This window comes from Pagrus pagrus, assembly GCF_965226575.1.
Source record: "Pagrus pagrus genome assembly, chromosome: 12".
In the NCBI taxonomy this organism is placed as follows: Eukaryota; Metazoa; Chordata; class Actinopteri; order Spariformes; family Sparidae; genus Pagrus; species Pagrus pagrus.
Window position 1 is genome coordinate 13392623 of NC_140196.1, and position 22296 is coordinate 13414918.

General features: G+C 40.0%; 1 protein-coding gene across 1 annotated transcript in view; it reads left to right on the plus strand.

The window, feature by feature from the left end:
• Window positions 1–20473, plus strand: part of LOC311266935 (uncharacterized protein) — a 39873-nt gene extending 19400 nt beyond the window's left edge. Inside the window, exons 4-5 of the mRNA XM_084369630.1 lie at window positions 18670–18825; window positions 20291–20473. Of these exons, the coding sequence (XP_084225756.1) occupies window positions 18670–18781 (112 nt within the window). The 3' untranslated portion in view covers window positions 18782–18825; window positions 20291–20473. The remainder of the gene's footprint in view (window positions 1–18669; window positions 18826–20290) is intronic.
• Window positions 20474–22296: the final 1823 nt, after the last annotated feature.

Sequence of the window (22296 nt, forward strand, 5' to 3'; positions counted from 1 at the left end):
AAATTGTTTTTATCTGAACGACAGTCCAAAAGCAAAAATAAATCAATGTACAGTGATATAAAATAAGTTATAGTTGTTTCCTTGATGAAGGACTTCAGCAATTACATGATTAGAAAAATCACTGACATTTTCGTGACATGTCAATTTTGTCCAAAACTGTTTTATTCCTTTATTTTTTTACCTTGTCCATTTTTTCACTTTACGTAATAATTTAGTTTATCACTTTAATCTTTCATATAATTAATATAGCCTATTTATATAGGATGCAACATGTTGAATTCAGTGTGCTCGTGCCTGATGTGACGTGCTTGACAAAATATTTGGACATTTTACACAATCACATCATGTGGTTGTATGCAGACTTATCAGGAGCTCAACATGATTTGTTCTGAAATCGCTCGTGGTCGTGTTGCTGTGAGTGTTAGAGAAGATAAAATTATTTCTTCCTTCCTTGTTTGTTGTGAAAAGGACCAACCTTAAAAAGCGGACAGAAACCCCCCCCCCCCCCGATAAGCACTTTTGAGATCCAGACACTGTTGCGGACAACATTAATCTCTTCAGAAGGTGATATCTGTCGGCATTAGACCTGCAGCGAGCGTGCAATCCTCTTAGATGAAAACTCAAGATGAGACCGACCTTGATCCAAGCAGCAGCAGCAGCAGCAGCAGCAGCAATAATAGTTTCCCACACATAAATGAAGGTATAGGCAGTTTATGGGCCTCTGAAAAATGCAATAAAAAGCCTTTCTGTGAATGCAGCCATCTGTGGGACTTTAAAAGAACTTCCTGTAAACAAAACTGAGGAGAACAAATCCTCTCACACTCTTCCAACACTCAACGACCGCCTAGAAATTAGCCTTTCATCTTTGTTTTCCTCCATTTTTTCCACTGCTTTTTTTGCTTTCAGCCTTGGAGCTTTGATTCTCTGCTTTCTGTCTCTTAGCTCACCTCTCTGTCTCATTTCTCAGTCTGTGTCAGTGTGTCACTGAGCCTTCCTCCTCGCTCTCCATTTCTTCTTTCCCTGACTTGTCCTCGCTGACGTAAATGACACAATGACATTTTTTCAAACACAACACTGAATCTGGATTCCCCTCCCCTCCAATCAAATTGTTGTTGGATTATAAAAATCTAAAAAGCCTTTTTTTCCCTTTTTTTTTTTTTATGATCACACATGTTTACAATATTCAAACCAGTGTTTATAAACACGATAATCCGTAAAAAGAAGCCTTGTGACATGTTTGATTTTTGGAGCGTTTTTCCTGGTTTTCCACTGTGCGCATTAAATATCAGGCTCAATGAAATTAAATCAGCAAGGCCTGGACACTGTCTCAGTACACCTCCACTGATGTGTGATTTTATTAGACCCAAAGCTGATGTAAAGCAGTTTTACAGAACAGCAAGCTGCACACAAATTGCACAAAATCCGAGTATTGTTTGTTGTGTTTTTCCCTTGCTGCAGCGGCAAAACAGTGAAGTTGATTTAGATATTTTAGTTTGTTTAACATACGATTGTGATTACTACGCTGTCCGTGAAATCTGGATAAAAAGGGCATTTCAGGCCCTAAAAAAAAGAAAAGAAATGAAATGTGACAAACACTGCGAGACAAAGCAAAGAAAGCTGTGGACGCTTTCAAAAGGGACGTCACCTTACAGCGTATTTCATATAAACAGCAATTTGTCACTGTGACGGTTTGCTACTGGTCCTACCAGTCCTTTGTTCAGTGCTGAGTTTGTCAAGAAAGTAAACCAACTCTGGCCTACTTCAACACACTCCCCCTGTCATGTAGACCGAGGCAGGTGTGTTTTTTCAGTCAGACTTTGGTGTGTTGGTCCGGTTTTCTGGACAGTATCAGTTTGATTTTTACTGCTCGCTGAGGAAACGCAGACAAACCAGTAAAGCCAACCGGGCAGCGTTGAACTGGGGGAGACCATTGTGTGTACTCGAGTGTGTGTGTAGTGGCTAAGTGATGTCAGGTGGAAAAGACTGGCTACTTCCTCCTTCTGTGCCAACTCTTAACGTATATGGAGGGAGGAAGGAAGACAGAGCGAGAAAGAAAAAGAGAGAAAGTGAGGCAAGAGGGGCCACATGGTCTGAGTTTCATATTCTGTTTGTCAGTTTTCTGCTCAACTTCAGAATTAAGCGAATCACCTCTGAAAAAACACGTCCTTCCAATTAGCATAAGGGTTAGTGACAGCAAACACGAAACAGCAGCAGATTCTGATGAATGGAAAAACGAGACTTTTATTCACGAAGATGGCCAAAGAAATTATGAATGGAGAAGCCAATTGTGCTCCCATCAGTGCAAGACAATGGAAAATCTTCCAGGTTTGGCAAAAAGACACTGAGCAGAGACTTTAACAATCTGAAGCGTGCCACGTACACCAACCGTCTAATTAATATTTACTTTTCTAGTCGCAATCATCGAAATGGGCCTCGCTCACGCGCTTTTTAGCATTCATAGCTGGTTCTGAGTTCATATAGGCTCAAAAACTACAGATTATCCAAGCAGTCTGATGACAAATTGAGTTCAGAAGTGGAGAAATGATTACAACGTAAAATATTTGAAAAACTGATTTTGCAGCATAAAGAGTTAAATCAAGCCCCGATCCCCCACAAGACAGTCGCACGCAACGCATTTCCTCGTGAAATTAGCAACCAACAAACAAAATAAGAAAGTAAATCAATAAAAGTGCAGACACATCGTGGTTGTCAGGCTGTTAAACATTTAATCTCTTCTCGCTTAATTGATTTTGAGGAGTCTAGAGAGAAAATCTTCATTATTTATCTCAAATGAAGAAGAAAATATCAAGTGACAGTAATGTACAAACTTTCTGAAAACTTCACAAAATAAAGTTCACAGAAAGACAACTTTAAATCAGCACCACTCTCCAGAACGCATCATTAACGTCCCTTCTCCCTCGACCCTTTCATTTTCACCTTTACAACAGCCACTGCATGCAAACTTGACTCACCTCTGAAACTTTACTGAAGCAGAAACTGCTCTCAAACTCACACACGGCCGGAGTAGAGAAAGTTAAAGAAAAAAGAAGAAGGTGAAAAAAAGCACACAAAAAAACCCTGATGCCTCTACACGCTCAAACTGACGAGATCCAAAAGTCACAGAGTGCAGCACAAAGACAACACAGGTCACAGCGTACGTACATGTTGCATGCAAAAGCCTCCGAGCTCCAAGCTTTGCTCCACCTCCTCCCGACTCCTCTTTAAGTTCAAGGGTGTGGACTGAGTCAAAGCTATGACTATAGAGAGTCCACATCATTCACACAAGTTTGCCTCTTGCAAACCCCACCCAGTAAGAGAGAGAGAGAGAGAGAGAGACACACACACACACACACACACACACACAGACAGAGAGAGGGCAAATAAGGAAACACTGAAGTTTTCCTTAAATAACAAGAGAGGAGGAGTGAGGAAACTTCTGTTTTCAGGGTCACCCGGAGCCTTGAAATAACCGGGCAGTAGGCTCTGTAATGAAAAGAAAATTATGACGCAGCGCAGCGGTCATTTCAGGATGTTTATGTTATTTGGCAGAAGCTCTCTGTACTTTTTAAGATGGCGGTAGGCGTACGGTGGGCCCTGACGTTAAACATCGGATTACTGAGATAAAAGGGATTAGTTTGTCAGTGTGTTTGTGTGTGTTCGTGCCTCCACACGCTCCTCCGTGTCCGCACATCCGGCTGCATGGCGTGTACATTTGCGAACATGTGCATACGCTCATGTGTGTTTGAGTAGGCACGGCTGCGGCCTATAGTTTGGGGCTGGCTGCGCCTCCACGCTGATGGCTAACAGCTGCCATCTCTTTCCTGTCTGAGTGGGTATACAATCCATGCTATAATGCAGTAATCATACAGTATGCCTACATCTGTTTGGCGTTAACCAAACACGTGCGATCCCAAAGCGATTCTTCTGCCCCTGCCGTTTATTTGATCTCACTTTATTATAACATAACATAAGGCCCTATGGAGGACGCTTTCATCCAAAGGGGTTTTACAATGAGTGCAAAGTACGGCTTGGCGTGAATCAAACTCCTATTCCTGGCAGTGTTAGTGCCACGTTCCACCTTTGAAATAGCTCTCGCTCAGCCTCACACAGCCATGGATTAAAGTCATCAAAACTCACATGGAACAATTAGTTTCCTGGAGGTCGAGTCCATGTGTTTGAAACAATCCATCTTAAAGGACTTTTCCCCTAAAGGGATAAAGTTGGTGTGTTCTATATTTTTAAATAAATCCCATAAAAAAGTATATTATTGTCTGACTTCCCTTCCCTGTCTGTGGCTCTCAGCCACAAGCCTATTTGTTCCGAAAAAAGGTCACGTACATCTTGACGAATTAATTTATAATTTAATTTGATAGTTAAAGCTCTTGGAGGAGTTTGTTTAAATACATGTGTAATCCCTAAAATTAAACTCTAAAAAGGCCGAATTCCTTTAGGTTATGGCGCCGAGAGCCTTTTTTGTAGATCTTGGTGTGATATACATCTGTACAGAATTCATACATGTAGGTAAAAGTGTTTTTTAGGGGGAACAAGCAAGCCATTTTGCCACGCCCATGGCTGAAACCCATAAAATGTGTACATTTCTAACATGTTTGAGCATTTCTGAGCATGTTAGAGGAAGAATCTTTATCTGATCACACGTATCATACAATGTACAACAAGGTGAAATTGATACTCTGCATTTAACCCATCCCGAGGAAGCAGTGGGCAGCATGTGTATGCGCCCGGGGACCAACGACAGATCTTAGCCAATGCCTTGGTCAGGGACACTGACTGGAGAATCAACCTAATGTACATATGTTTGATGGTGGGGGAAACCGGATAAACCGGAGTAAACCTGCGCACGTGAGAACATGCAAACTCCTCAAAGAAAGGCCCTACCCCAGAGGGATTCAAACCCAGGACCTGGGTTTGAATCCCGGGGTTTGGGCCACTGCGCCACTGTGAAGCCCTCCCAAACTGTTTTCTGACTTGAGAGGGCATTTATGTGAATTTTCACGGTCGGATAAGCGTTTTTCTGGAGAATCCAGCAGCGCATTAACGCACAGAAATAATCTGGTGTTACAAAATATACTGTAAAAATATGAAACCTCAACTACAAGTAAGTATCCACCTTTATTGTTCTTGCAGAGTTTCAGTACTGTGCCTTTAGGTTTTGTGTTATCTAAAATAACAAGTAATCAGCACATTTTTGAAGAGAAATTAAAATTACTTGACTTGGTGTGATTTTATTGACATACATACAGTGAATCTGCTGGTTTATTTGCAGTACGATGCCACACAATAACGTCTGCGTACACATCAGTGGCCACAATGGAAATAAATCTTGGATCTACTAGTTATCTGCGACTTTTTGTAGATGTGTTATGTCCTCAGGGAAGCTCAGCATTTAAAAATCCATTATTCTATGCTCACTGAGTGTTAAAGCAAAAACAGAAATATAACCAAAATCTCATTTGCACTTTACAAAGATAAACGAAGCATTTTTTCAGACCGACCAACGAAGACTGATCACTTTGTAGCTAAGGTGTGAAAACAAACAGCCACTTTCCTCCACTGTTTAATACATCTTTTAAGAGGGAGGGAGTCCCTCTGACTCATGTTAACAACACAATTATGGCAAAGTTCATACTTGCAGCATTTGAGGCGTAATCATTCATAAAAGTGTCCATCGAAACCAGAGGTGATGTTTGGAAGGTAGCCAAGCCGGGCGATGTTTGTCCATTAGTCTCTATTTATGGCCAAATATTATGTTGCTAGGGAACAGCCAGCTCTATCGAAGTTATCAAATTAACATTAACAGCACAGCAAATGGCAGCAACGTATATGCCAAATCTCATCATTTCCCTCTTACAGAGCTCATGACGCATAGAGACGCACAAAGAAATGTTTTTCATTTTCTTTCCAGGCGACGATGCAGAAAGCTGACCTCCATCAGTGATCGCAACACCACACAAACTGCAGTAAATGGTGTTTATTTGTCTGGCCGGCATAATTTACTGTGACTAAATGGTTGCTGAAATATTGACAAAGCCTTTCCAAGGAACCGAGTAAAATGCTATCTCAGAAAGGAGAGCTCTTGAAACAAACTATATAAGTCTTATTTGGTCTGGCAGGTTGCCTAGATGGCAAGTGAAAACAAAGGCTGCCTACGCACACACTATCAGTGACAAGAGAAAGACGTGCCAGACAGGCAATCCCAGCAGGAACACTTTCACCTGTGCAGAAAACCTGTGACAAACCCGAGCGCTGCTAGAACGGACAAGATATTTATTTCCTTTGACGTTTCCATTTAACATTTCCTTGCACAGTTGCAACGCTCGGCCTCACAGGACTGATGTTTTTAAGGAAGTTTTGGGTTTGAACAGTGTACACTTTGTGTGTGTGTGTTCCTGTTTCCCTGTGTGTGTATGAATGAGTCATCCCAGAGTGACCCCACCCTACGTGGGCGGTTGATTTGGCGGGCCGGGAGTATTCTGCCTCTGTCAGTCTGCCTGTCCCAGACAGAGCTGCTCGCATAACTGGGCTCTTTGTTCCAAATGTCACTCCTCTCGGAGGAAGAGAAGGGATCCCATCGCTGCCTCTCGTGCTCTTTCCTCGTTTCTTTCTCTGTCGCTCTGTGCTGCCATGACTGAGCCCGGCCCACAAAACATTACTGACGTCTGTCAGTTGCTGGAGAGTAATACAAATGCAGTACAACCTGATCCAATGGCGCCTTTTTTGTGTTTTGTTCAATTTCAAACGAAGCAGCCTCAGGGCTTGTCCTGGGAGCTTATTAGTCTTTACTCTAATGCATTTTTTAAATCAAAATGCATCATCTGTGTTTGCCTGAGAAAAAATGCCTGACTGGTTTGGGTTTCTCTTCATCTTGTTGATGTTTTGTTCAGTTTTTTCCTTTTCTGCATCAGCACCTGGTGCCCATGACCAACTACAATTGTGCCTTTGTAACAACAATTAAAGTTGTTTTGCAACTAATTTTACCCAGAATTACGTAAAAAGCCAAAATGAAACATGAGTGTCGTGCTCCGGTTGAGGAGAAGTATTTACTAGAACACATGTGGCGTCGAATGGGTTCAAAACCTCTTTCATGTGGTTTGATACGAGATTATAGCATTACACAACCAACTTTATTTAGCATCGTGTTCACAATTTCACAATTTAATTCCCTCTCAGTTACAAGTTGACACACGTGCTGTGGTGGTCATTTAAAGCTGGGGTCCTCAACCTTTCAGTGTTAAAAATGATCATACAGACTGGCTGACAGGAGAGGGATGGGAGGGCGTTTTCATCACAGAAAATTAACATCAGCCTATAAGTAGGTGAAACGTTTGGGTGTTATTACACACAGGTTAGGCCTTTCATTTACCCTACCTCCTTTCATTTACATAGGCAACTCTAACTTTATTTTACATAACTGAGTAGAAAACTACTGTCATGCAATCGCCGTATTTATGCTGAATCATTCAGAGCAGCTCGTGCGATGAGCAGGATGTCTGCAGTGTAATGGTTTGCTGCATGTTTGTAACTTAAAAGGAGATGGCCACTGAGAGTCAACTTCCTTAACGGCACACTGTGCAGGATTTGTCACTGCTGTATTTGAACACACCCTTCAGAGATGCATTAGGCTAAGTGATTCTTTAGAAAGATAGTTGATCGTGGAGACTCATTCCCAGGTTGTCAAATGTCAACACTCTGAGTTGATGGCTTACCATCCTAAAGTGTGTTGGTTGGCTAACCACCAATTGTGTTATTACCTCAGAATGAGAGTCAAGCATCAGCTATTTTTCTCTAGAATTGCTGACACCTAGAAACGTCCTAAACATAACAAAATAATGAGAAAATGCTGGCAGAGGGCAGGGTCTCTGCAAATACAGATATTGCCACACACCTGTAGTGGTCATTTTACCATAACATAAATGCCTAAGGGCTTATATTAACTCAAAGAATAATCTTTCACTAAGCCTAACCGAGTTGGTGACTTTACCAAACCTTAACGATAGCATTGTGATATCATAAGACGGTTTTTTTTGTTTTGAACATTTTTGGAAGGGACAGGTGTTTGCTTCTGCGTGTTGTTATGAAGGAAGTGGACACGCTACGTATTTTGTTGTTTAATTTGCAGGATTTATTGGTCAAAAGAATTGAGTACTCCACTGTATTCATATTGTACTTTCTTCCTGGGACTTACAAAACTTGCTTACATGCCTTTGCAAGGTCAAAATAAGCCGCCAATGTTCCACCATCAAACAAATGTGATCAAAAGCTTCTCGGTCAAACGGCACCACCTAAAATTGTTCGAACAAGTTTCGGTACATGGGCACCGAGAGCATAAAAGAAACTACTGCTTGGCACTTGACCGACTGTAAGGCACACTCCTTTAAAGGGAGGAATATGGTGTGGTTTATTCTTGTTTTTCAAGATGGGGCTGATTGAGCTGTTAGCGCAGACTCAATCTTTGGGAAGATCAAGGCCATGAGTCACAGAAGCAATCATGAACCACAAGAGGACTGAACCAGGCTGCAGAACAGGCATCATTACTTGAATAATGATCCAGTGAAAATAATTTGAATTTTTTAGGCATCACTTTTGTGAAATTAAGAAAAGATGTAGTATGATTAAAAACACAAATAATATTTTACAAGAGAAGAAATGAAGCTGTTCAAAGAGACATTGATGCAAATAGAAATGTTAAATGAAAGCACGCAATTCCACAAGGATGAAGTAATTATGTTTTATTATTTTATTATTATTATTTTATTATTATTTTACGTTATAAAACACATTGATCACATCGGCCACATGATGGAATAATTTGTCTTCAGTTCTTCAAGAAAACATAAATTGCCTCAGGAAAAAATTATTGTTGTGGAGACACTGATAAGGATGGTCACGAAACGTTTGTCACATGCTAAAAATTCCATGAATCATGAGCCATATGTTGCAAACAATTTAATTTGGTGAAAACACTAAAAGATAATGAAAAACATTTGAGAAATGAGAGTATCCAATGAGATCACAGCTGCACTTGCAAAACCAAAAAATAAATACATAAATATTTTTTTCAAATAGTCCGATAAATCTGCTTTTAATATGTATATAAATTCCCCTTCCGTGTTGCTATGAAACACAGTTTTTGTTGTTTTCGTGGATTTTTCTCTCCTGACGGATTTAGTTACATATTGTCTTTCAAGCACTGCCCCGATTTTACCTGTGCTCATGTCATATCATGCCTTTTAATTAAGATTTTACAGGGAATACAGAAAAACATGTCAGCATCAGGTCATAAACCGGTGTACTGTTACACTGACGAAGTGAACAAGGCAGGTGTTAACCCCTGATCATCCAAATCAGAGAATATGACAGTATGTATTAATACTGATGAGAATGTAATTAAACATTGTTCAACGCATGAATGAAACAGCATGAGAACTTATGCTGCCTTCCAGACAACTTGGAACTTAAACATTTCCGACCTCCTACTAGGGAAAGTACGATTGAACGCCACTCAAGGTTTGAATTCCCAGTTGTCTGATGTCACACAGAAGCTGCACTGCAGAGGGTTCAATTGTGTGTAGACACATCATTTTGTTACGGTCGGCCAAGTTTTTTGTTCACTTTTGGTCGTCTAGCACCTGGAAAGCTTTGAGTCGGATGTCAGCAGATGTCAGAAGTTTCAACTGGGGAAATCCGACATTGTCTGGAATGCAGCATAACTGTATTCTGTAATGTTATTGCCTGTAAACCAGCCTGTCCTCATCAGAAAAAAGACTGTGAAAACAGCTTATTATGACCCATGTTTATGTTTTTTGTTAGGTGGCAACCTCCCCTGGCCGTAGTAATTGAGGAAGTGAGGTGTCTTGGTGTCAAAAACAACAAAGTACACATAAGGAGGCAGTTGTCATGGACGTATTGGGAAAACAAACAGACAGACTTTTACAGAGGAGACCGCTGTTCATGTTTTTTTTTTTAACTTATCCAAAAATGAAACGATGTTTCGCTGCCCTTTCATCGTTATTAGATAATGTTAACGAGCTGTAAAATTCATAAAGACTACCGGGATCTTTTAAGGTGGAACATTTTCCAGTACACCTGTATGAGGATGATTTGCAGTAAACGTGCCTTGTCATTTTCATCAGAATAAACCTGAGCCCCAGTTTCTACTCTGCATGTAGTTTGCAGGATAAATGTATTGCAGATTGTGTAATCATCTCTTTGATGGTGATCTTTTATGGCAGTTAATAAGTCTCAAAACCCATGCACATAAAAAACAGGCCTGTGTGTGATGCGAGCGCACAGAACCATCCTGACATTTCTGCTCTGTGTGCACGAATTGTCAATTTGACAAACAAGCGAATGCAGTTATAAGGGCTTAAGGAAGGTCAAGTGCGTGCTAGTCCCAGCCCGTGCTTGTGGAAAAGCATTTGTGCACTGCTCACAGATACTGTTCTGTCCTGGTATTCACTGTATCTGCGTGAGTTTTTGGGACTTATTCAAATAATTTTTCCTCAACAGTTAGCGACTGTGACGGCTGAGTTATGCTACATAAGGGCCTTGTGTATTGAGATCATCTTGCTTCAGCTCAGCACCATCTGCTCCTGGCAAAGAAATCGTTTTCAGTGTGTCAGTTCATCAAATAAACTCCCGCGCAGTGAAAAAATAAAGAGTGAAACATATACAGATGCACAACAAGCTGCTGTAGGAACAGCTCGGCTCCGTTTCATTCTGTTCCCAGTTATGGCTTAATGCTACTCACGCTGACGTCCCCTCCTTTGAAGTTTCATCTAAGCAGAGAGGGTAAAGACCAGAGTCGCTGGGTAGCAGGGAGATCAAGTAAGTGTGCGTCCATGTGGCCTCTTAATTTCTCTTTAATGCCTTCCATTAGGGCTCAAGTTAGTGTTCTGCCAGGAGCTGTCCTGAGGCAAAACATCATTTAAATGAAATGTTTACTATAGCAGCTACTAGTAACGAAATGCAAGACATTTTTAAAGCTGTTTTCTCCTAATTGTCACTCCTGTGTCCATCGGTACATCACTCAAGACTAATTGGCTGGCTTGCTTTTTATCTGGATTTACAGCCTTACAGTATGTCAATACCTCCACACCCGCTGTGGATACTGAAAGTAGAATACATGAATATGAGAAATACTCTAAGGACTCCATAAACAACTGCACTGGAAGCATAGAAAAGTCAATAAATCATCCAAATCACATTGATATTCTGGCAGCATGCTCACAAAAAGAGTGGGGCCATTTTGGTTTATCTGTGTTCTAGTGCCAGGGAACGTTAAGCTTTCCCAGAATTTAATGACACGTGAATTGGCCGGGCAGAAGGGTCAAATGTAGAATGTATGACTTAAAGGCAATCTGGCAATATGGAAACACTTAAACAGAGGCAAGTGCGCTCCATTAGTCCTACGCTGTGTGTACAACCGCTGAGTGGAGACAGCAACCTCTCACTGATCAGATCTTAGGGAGGCAAATTATCTTTGTCACCTGAATTGGATTACATCTAAAAGAAGTAAAACATGTCAAAAACTTCAACATCATGGCCGTAGAGTGAGTGAATTAATGTAAACAGTCTGCAGAGAATTCATTCATATTAACCAGTAGACCATGAAACAAAGGTTACGTTTCATGTAATTTTCTTAATGTGTAATCGTCCAGATGCCATTTTAACTGTTTCTCTCTCCCTGTGTCTGCTTTGTTGACTTTCTTTGTCAGCAGTATGTTTTATAAAGTTACTCAGAAACCACACCTCTAATTCCGATTTCTCAACAGCAGGTGAGCCTCGTGTAGAACAGGCTTGTCATTAGTTAATTAATTAATTATAAACTATCGTAACCAACATGGTACCGGATGACATGGACGGGGGATGTAGAGCGAGGGCAGATTGTCCACCAGTTAACCCTCTAGGCGCCAGATGGTATCATTCTCTCGCATGGATAAAAAAGAAATGTAAAAAATGCTATAATGGGCAACCAAACATACTTGGTCGGCCAAGCAAAATCTATGTGTGGAAAACACTGGTAAACACTGACAGTGGCCGCCTGCCCCTCACCCTGTTACGACAGGTAACAACAACAACCTCCAAGCTACAGTAGCAACCTACAAGCTGAAAAAGGCAATAATGGTAAAAACCTTCTGATGCCAGGTCTCGCACGGGCAAGTGTTGAGTGCTGCCCAGGACGATTGTGATTTGTTTATTGAAATACTAAAAAAAAGCCAGAATAGGCTTCGAGATGAGGGAACCATAAGTGCAAAAATGCTAACCGATATCCGGGTTTAGGACTGATTACTACAACACTCTATAGGCAGCGATTATTGTACCCTGGGCTGGAAATACACCATCTGTCAACAATTTTATTCTCTAATTATATAATATGTATGTATAATTATTATATAATATGCATACATCATTATTACGCCACCGTAATAATCAGACAGAAAGTGCAAAAGAACGTTTATTTGTGTATGTATTATCCATTTTACCCCCAATGTATTTAACTGGCCCATGTCTCATGCTGCATTAATGGGCTGTTTTTTTATGCAGTAAGAAATTTCAAAGTGACTCAATTAGACAAGTTTAAACAATATGCTGATGACTCTCTGCTATGAACTGGCTCTAATTGACCTCGACCACACCGGACACCTACTGTGGCTGATCCCTTTCTCTGTGTGGAATGTGGTGGAATATGTAAACACCATGAGTCACATCAGGGTCCACGTCAAACTAAAAAGAATTATGTGAACAAGCAGCAGCGGTACGGGTCACTGACACACAAACTCGAACCATTTAGCCCCAGCGTTTGTTTATAATACCCACATTGTCACTCTTGTTACTCGCTGAGGGATGAGTATCAGGTTACAAACGTCCAGGTGACTAATTCTCTAAAAGACGTAAGTTGTTAAATGCAACTAAAGCACATCAGGGCTGAATTATAGCACTTTAACTGGCTACATCACTTGTCACATTTGAGAAATGCCGTCTAGCAGTGCGGTCTTGATACCATATGTACATGTGGAATTGCCCTTTAGAAGTTTATGAAGACACGCTTTCTGTATTTGACCTCAGAACATATATATATTTAAAAATGACAACAAACCACAACCCTTTTCTAACATCTTATCGCTACATCTTCTAATTACCTCTTCCACCCTACACAGTGTGATTATGTGTCAGCCATGGAAAGATGGATTTGTAATTCGCCTCTTCAAGTACCATGATAGATTACTTCTCTGCTCTGATTAATAACAAATGATGGATCGCTCTGAAGACACACGCATATTTTGGATAATCATCCCATCCTTTTCCATGTTCTCCAGATGTAAAGAATAGTCTTTGATTTTTAATACAGCAAGCTGATGCATCATTCACGGCTATTGCATTTGGGAGACAGCTCTGCCAGATATGTCTTTTTAGTGTAGCGTAGTGCTCACTGGAGAGCCCTCACTGAAGAGATTTGATTTCTTCAGAGCATCTTTTTATCCCCACCATTTAATATGATACACCCTGTTCATCCTCAAGGGGAAACGTTTTAGCTTTTTTAATTTATATTTTCTGGCAGAATCAGCCGACTTGTGCAGCATCCCAAACACATGGATGAATGGATGTGTAACGTGTGGCTTCTGCATTGTCAGAGTTAGTAATAAAGATGCTGTGAAAATGGGATTTCTCTGGAATTGGACGAGGATAAAACAAGATCATGCAGAGTAAATTAAACTGTCTTCTTCAGCTCCTCTACCACAGGAGAATAGTATAAATGATGTGAATTAAGTACACTGTGGCACAATGTTCAACATGGAATGTAAACTCCTATAACTGGTTTGCAGGAATTGTAGCAGAGCGGCAGGCTTGAAAAAGCAAGGCAGTGTTGTTTGGTTCTGGAGAGCTTACCTTAGTTTCTGTAATAGCGCCAAGGTACACTGTTTGTATGGTGCTTGGAGGGTAGAGTTTCTGTGGTTGTGGCATCCACCTTGGGCTTATTGAATGGTCAGCAAGTATAGGTGGAAGTCCAGAGAGAATTTACTAGTGTGCTTTTTCTCCATCCCACTTAAGTCTTTTGTTGCAGGATGTTGTCTGGTTTGGATTTTTCAGGCTTGGCGTTATTTTCCAGACGTTTCAGGATAATGGCTTCTTTATATGGCTGCGAAAGATTATTTGATCTTTGTGCAGGACTTCAATCCCTGGCTCTCTACTAAGACTCACCTTTCCCTTCTTTAACCATCATCATCTTACATACTCTGATAGATTAATGAATTCCCGGGCTGGTTTGCCTGCATATGAGTTCATTAGTTTAATAGCCCCATAAAAACAACAAAACATTCTGGACATACTTTCTTTACTTTAAGCTAGCAGCTTGCTGTTGAAGTCCAACTGAAATCACATTAAGTCAGCCATTAAAATATAATGTCAGCATGTGTTTTAAATGTATTGTGTTTTCTATTGTTGAAAGGAAGGGGAATAAAAGTAATGGAAACATCCAAATTATTTTCCTTGCAGTTGATTGCAGGCTGAGCCCCAGCAGGGAAACGAGAGACAGTGGGTTACAAGTCATGTGTGAACACTGTGTTGTTAGCGGTGGTATAAGTTTGACTCACCTGATGTAGACTGTAAGTTTAAGTTTGTTGGCATTTTCCTCCCTTATCTGCATGTTAGCATTTTCAAAACCCACCGTTTCTACGGGAAACACCGACCCACAAGCTAGCAACCTACATGCTGATGTTGACAAGTTACCCTACCTCTAACTTGGTTGCTAATAGTACAAACGTAAAAAAGCTAGTAGCTGCTACCTTGTCTTTTTTGGGATTTAGCCATTTTTAATGCCAGGACTTGCTTCCCAAGTTCCTACTGACAGTATTTTGTAGGGGCTGCATTCTGCACAAGTGTGATTGGTTTAAAGAAATACAAATGTACAGCAATACAATACAATTGTTTGGGTATTGCAGAATGATGTGAGTTGGACCACACCAGTATCAAAATGAATGTGATATTTGAAGATAAACTTACATGCTGTCTAATGTGCTACAGCTAGCTGAGCTAAAAGGCTATCTAGCCTGTCAACAAACTGATGATGGCAGTGGAACTCAATTTCCTTTGGTCACTCCATTGTGTTAATTCTTTGTGCGGATAAAAAAAATACACCCACCTCTCACACAGAAGAATAGTACAAAAGGGGAGAGGTGGAGGCAACAAAAAAAGAGTTGTTCCTTTTATTTTCTGTCTGTTTTTTTTCCAGAGTTATTTTGGTTCTGTTAAGCCCTCCCCTTACTGACATATCTTCGTCATCCGCACATACTGTACAAACACACTCATACCCACCCATGTAATCACCATCGAGGAGGAAAGGTCTTCACTCCTTCTCCAACCCAGGTCAATCTCTTGTCATGTCATGTACGTACTGACATTTCAAGTTTGTCTGATCACCGGCTGTGCCATGTTCTGACTTGTTCGCTAATAAAAAATTTCGCTAAACAGCATTTGCATGCTAAATTGAAGCCATCTCCATTGACGTAATAACTTTATATTGCCATTTTTTGTGTACCAGTAAAAGAAAAGAGGCAATTGTTGCTCCAGCGTTTGCAATGAAAAGGGGAACATTGTGTAAAAAAAAGTTAGGGAAAGCTGCAGTTTATGAAGTCGAGTTCTTGAGTTCAACCTTTGAATCAACTATATAAGCAGATGGTGAAAGTTCCACTGTTTGGTGGATCTCGGTTTTTTGAATGATTTACTGGCAGCACACCACAGTATATTAAGATATTTCTGACGGAAACCAACATCAGTGCCAGTTCTTTACTAATCTAAAACATGGTTGGTAAAATCTGTTTTAACTGAAACATGTTCATCCCCGCCAAAATATGGAAAAAACATCATAAAAACCAGGACAAAATTATAGGTTGCAGAGTAAACAATTAAAATCCAAGATGCATCTTACTGTACAAAGTGTGTGCGTGTAAGTGTCGGCCTACTTTTGGTTCTGAAGGTGAATTTCTGAGAATTGTTAACATATTGCCAGGGCTTTGACGTAAAATCGCCACTGGAAAATCACTTGAGTCGCACCTGAATCCTTTGTGTATGACTGCTGGGAATACACACAGAGAGAACAGGGTCCGTCCTGTGAGCCATGTGCTTGTGGATATCTGTTGGCATCTGGCTCTTATTTCCTTTCTCCATGTCACAGGCGCAAAGGCTTTAAGCATGAGTCACTGCCCCCAGACCTCCCGGGCATCCAGGCTCGCCTCTAAAGACACAATACATGATCACTGAAAATGTCACGACCATTTTGTCAAATTACAGCAACAAGGAGTCAGACGAAACCTTTAAAAAAAAAAGTAGTGTTTTAACACCACTGGGCGCCAGATGTTAACAATTTACTAGATTGGAGATATTCAGCGTTTATATACTGTCCTGTCATGTTGGCTTCTGTTCTAGAGTATTATATTTTACGATTACAGATCTTTTCTCTCAACGTTGCAAAGTTTGAAAAAGACAAAATAACTCAACACTTATTTTTTGTTCTACAGTAGGCTACGACTGTGGATTCGTCTCTGCCCCACAGCCGAGATGAGCATGCTGTTTTTTATTTGGCCGATGGGATCTGCCCTGATTGCACAAGATGTCATGCACAGGAAAACAAACACACTGTTCTCAAGAGAAAATAAAAGACACTGACACATCAAAAACATGCATGATGTGTCTGAAAACAGACAGGACTGGGCTAAATGTTCGCAGGGATAAACGGATCTGAGAACTTATAAAAGGGGGACACATGATATGCTAGCAACATGCCATTTTGATTTCTATGCTAATGGTCTCCCAGTTTGCCCTCATTCTGTATTAGATTACAAACTGATTCCTCCACAGATATTGTTTTGATCCAAATGCCAATGCAGACATCTAAGCCTGTTTTATCCTTTTGTCTTGGACTCTCCTTGATTAGCAATATAAGTGTGGGAACAACAGCGAGGCCAGAGGCCATTCTTTGTTCTCTTTCTGCTGTTGCCTGGTCCAGTCTGGTCTGTAGGGGCCATTTTGAGGAAGAGGGTCATAACAATGATGCACTGACTCACCAGGCTGCTTGGCAATTTCCACAGCGCATTCAAATCTGCGCCATGACGTACAATGAGCAGACTGATGCACTGCACCAGCTACACGGCAGATATCACAGAGAGGCTACAAAGGCTCAGACAGTGGCAGTGGAGTGTTTTCAGTCCGCTGTGTTGTACTGCTGCTGTGGCTGGTTTTGGCCTACTCTTATCTCATCCAGGAGGAAATACAGTAGCCCTCCACTTCCAGACCTGATACATGAAACTGCTTACATTGGAACAAGGAACTCATTTAGTAGTGGAAGAAGTTTTCAGGTCATTTATTTACTTATTTACTTAAGTATTATACAAGTACAGGCCAAGACCTTTCTATTTATTCTTAACAGATGAGGCTGGGAATGTTTTAGATTTTTCTTACTGACAAGAAATCCCATGAACACACCAACAATGGATTAATTAATCCCTCCTACAATTATTGTCTTGTAGGAGGGTGAAGCCTGTACAGCTAAAGCCTAAAACATATAACTACATAGTTATGGTTGTTTTTTAAAGATTTATGTTTTCACTAGAAATGAATGGGCTTTGTGCCACAGACAAGGGAAAAAGACAGGAAGTATTAAGAACAGTGTGCGCTGGTGTTTTCCTTGATTTATTGACGATAACAAAAGTGTGGAATAACACCGGTCTCATTCTTTTAAGTACAAGTATAGAAGTATTATCAGACAACTTCACAATACCAAAAGTACAAGTACCCATTTTGCAGAGTTGGTCCTTTCTGAGTATTACATTTTTAGATTATAGGACTTTTATTCCTGATGCATTTATGATATATTGCGTGCGCAGCATTTTAAAGTTGTAGCTGATTTGTTTATATTTTATAAGTTGATTATCTATTATGACAATTTGTATCTGTGAAGTAACAAAAGCTATTAAATAAATGTGAAATGGAAAGTTTCACTCTGAAGTGTAATTAAGTATAAAATAACATGAAATGAAAACAAGTCAAGTCATGAAAAAGCATCTCAATTTGTATTTAAGCACAGTTTTTGATTGACAGTTTGTCAGCAACATAACAAAACTAATGACTAAAACACGACAAGGAAGTGGTTTTCTGGATCAGTGCTCCTAACACTGTTCAGAATGCTGTCATTTCATTCTTTAGTGTATTGTTTACAATCAATACTGTTTCATTAGTTTTGCCCACATAGTAAACCCCCAGGCTATGAAATGTGGACCTAGCAACCTCTTCCTGATCCATGTATTGTATGATTCTAAGTTTACTAAATGAAATGTCATGCCTCGAGCCATGGACTTTTGCTTACAATGTCTTAATGTATACAGGAAACAACCAGAGGGCTAATTCACAGCTAACATACACCCACACACATAAGGCCCTTTCACTCTCATTCCCTCTTCCACCCTTCTCCATCATCTGCATGCATAAATATGTACAGGACATTTAAATGCAATATTAAAAGTATTATTAAAGCAAGAATTATCATCATCCTTAAATGGGAGCAATCAAAAGAGTATAAATGAATACGTTTTGTAGCTTTTTACAACTGAACGCGTGTCATGACTGAAGTCTGGTAATTTTTTTATCACGATCAAGGTCATGTACTTTTCCCACTCTGAGGGTCAGAGCCAGCAGTAACCTGCCTCCGTCTGCTTCTGGTCTGCTCTCGTACAACTGCACTGTTGTCCAGTCAGCCAGCTGGCTCTGACTGTCAGCAGGACCTCGGCTCGGGCATCTGATGGCGGCCAGATGGTGAGGCTCACACACCCACACACCCACACACACACATGGTAAGATGCGTGAGTAGTTCATCCTCCGCTGGAGAACGAGGGACTCGTAGCTACCTCAGTCGACCCGACTACATGCTGCTTTTATTTCAAAGGAAGAGGAAGAGCTCAGAGGGAGAAACATGAACTGTGGCTCGGCAGTGAGGTCACTCAAATGTGTAACATCAGTGAAAACACTGTTATTGATTAGAGAGAAGTCATAACAACGCCATTAGATTAACCAGTGGTTGTATTTTAACACAAAGGATCGTCAGCAAAACATAGACTTGTTTTGACTATTGTTGTTTGTGAATTTTTACCTCTTTTTTGGTTTGATTTATTAATCATACATTACTTCCCATTATGTAAATTGTTAACTTGAATTTATCATTTGAATACATATATTTAATATCAATATTCATAATGTTAAAATGCTACCAATGTAATTTCTTTATTTTTTCTAATTTCGCTGAGTTGCATCCAACCCCATCTGGATATTTATCTTTCTCTAAATCTTTAGAATTTAACAATCTAGCCTATGTATTCATTTTAACACGTTGAATGGTGCAAATTATACATATTTTTCACAACTATATATATATAGATATATATATCTATATATATATACATATACTGTATATACACACACAACTGAATAATATGGAGGCTGCACGAGTAAAACAATAATTTGGCCTTGACAGATGCAGGAATGGACACAATAGGTGACAGAAAATCTAATTATTTATTATAATAAAGCAAATAACTGAGAAAAAACCTACAAATGTAGCATGAGTGTGCATTGTGAGGTGTGAATATGTGTTACTTAATTTTATGTGAGAAATGATTTCAGTTTGTTTTTTAGTCCATGTTAACATGTATTTTTAGCAATTGTATTTTACAATGAAGTTCAATAACTGACATAAATGGAAAGCTGAATTTGTGCTGAAAAGAGAGATGGCACTGAGGGTTAAAGATAAAATAGCAAAGCTTACCTATACGTTGTAAAACCCATGTTTGGTTCAGCCCTAACAACTGTGTTATTGTTAAATCTGTAACGCTAACAGCCTGCGAGTCGTGTTTGTCTGAACTCTGCTATTATCACCTCATATTAACTGTCATTACTCACGTTAATGAAAGGTTTGGACAGCCTCTTTTCAGTGCGATGTTTGACCAGCTGAACTGTACAGCTTGTTCCCCAACAACGGCCGTCATCTCAGAGATGAAATGCGGGGAACAAATGAGCGAAAACGCTAAAATCATTTTAAGTGTGTTGTGTTATTTAATCTGTATCACAAAACAGAAAGGAAACGTGTCTCTTTCACAGTGTGCATGCCACATGAAATGATCTTTCCTGATGAGTGATAGTTTGCTAAAAGGAAGTCCAGTCAGTGAAGTCTTAAAGTAATCTCGCCTTGGTTTTTCTCTCCCTGTTTGACTGGTGTTTATCACAGAAAGAGAACAGAAGTGTTTTTCCTTTTTTTTTTTCCACACTTGGACACTTACCAGCAGAGAGTATTCTGCTCTGGGTGGTAGTGCCTCTGGTGAAGTGGACTGGCAGACAGCCGGGTGCTCAACTACAACCATCTGGGGATGCTTAAACGTCTCAACTACTGCGCACTTCTTACCCCCTTCAAGTAATTTCACTGTGATACTTGTAAAGTTTCTTTTCTTAACTTGTTTTCTTCTTACAAATAAAAGAAGAAGAAAATGTGCGATCACTTTCGGGCCGTTGTGTGGAAGTTTTGAAAGAAGTAGCATACAGCAAAAACAATGAAAAAAAAAAGTTTGCAGATGTTTTTGTCGCCCTCATTCTGGCTTGGATTCAGTGACTGATTAATTGCTCCTGTCATGAGATTGTTGTTGTTGTTGATCATGTTCATCTTTAGAAAAACTGAAAAGTATTGTATAAATAAAGGAATAATGTCACGATAAATAGTCAGCATGTTCTTTTGTTTTTAGATTAATGGATAAGGCTGCCCTCATTTTATCTTTGTCTTACTGTCAACAAAGGTCATGAAAATACTCAAACCAGAGTGCTTCAATCTGTCTGCTAACACTTGGCTTCCTTACCCTGTCTGAGGCCCCAAGTCAATTTCTTTCCCCTCCATTTTTAGAAAAGAGTTTCATTTAAAAAAAACAACAACAGATGCTTTCCTGACACAGCTGGGCAGTGCAGATTTTATCAGATGTTAATCAAACAAGACTAAATGATGCATTTGCTAGACCATTCTAGTTCATTAAACACAGAAGTGAGGTTATAAGGTGTGCAAGAAGCACCAAAGCAAAAGTGACATGCAGATCAACCCTAACAGTAATTTAAAAATCTTTATTTAAACATCTTTTAGAGTATTTGCCTCTGCGATTCCCAGATAACATTATGGCACAACTGTTGCAGCGATGTCAAACCTTGAGTTGTGGAAACTACAAAGGTCTACTCACTAAACATTTACATGTCCATTAATAGCTAACAGTTTCAGCAGCATCGTGGCCTGGGGCGGTGGGTGGAGCTGTCAGTTTTGGCTTAGAGGAGCCGAAGGGTGGAGGAGCATCCCAGACATCGGCATCCGAGTTCCTAGACGGCTCTTTGCTGACTGCCTCATGCTCGATGCATAGCCTCTGAAAATGTTTCTCTGTTTTGACATATTTTCGATTTCTTATTAAATCTCTAGGCATGAGCTAGCCAGCTAGCTTGCCATAATGACCTGTCGCTGACAACCAGTTAGATAGCATAATATGAGGGGTTGGCAAGCATATCTGGGGCACACCCGTGGCTACGTGGCTGTATTGAAGATGTAAACCTTTAAAAACAAGTAAAAAATATCTAGTTAAGTCTCAGTCGTTTCACGTAACAGTTGGGCACTGTAGTTTTTCGCATTTGTTGAGGACTATTTTCAGCAGCGGAATAATACACATTTGTGTGCTGCTGTTTTTTGGTTTTGTTTTTTCACTGCAGCAGGACAGTCTGTGGAAATGGCTCAAACTATAATGCCCATGTTCATCATAATGAAGGAACATGTCAATTTATAGTTCTGGGACAACACTGGAGGTCTACCAAGGAAAAAATTACAACAGGCTTTTGGCTACACAAGCCTGTTATTCAGACCATTCATTGTTGGTTTTGGTCTTTACATGGAATTTGTTGACAATAAGTAAAATATTCGGAAATGTATTGCCTCTTTAGGTTTAAGATAATGCATCACCTAGGTTTATCTCTAATATAATGTTTAATCTTCAGCTCTGTTTTAGGGAGGAGCAGAAAAACAAACAAAACTGTCTAAAAATGTGAATGGAAGTAGTATTTCATATTGTTCACTTGAACTCCTCCAAAAGTGTTTAACTATTCTCTGTGGACTCACGCTGGATGCCTTTCCAAAACCGTTCCAGAATAAAAATGAAATTAATCTTCTTTCCCTCTTCTCTGGAGGATCTCCTATAAAAGGCTGTACGGTAGGGACCA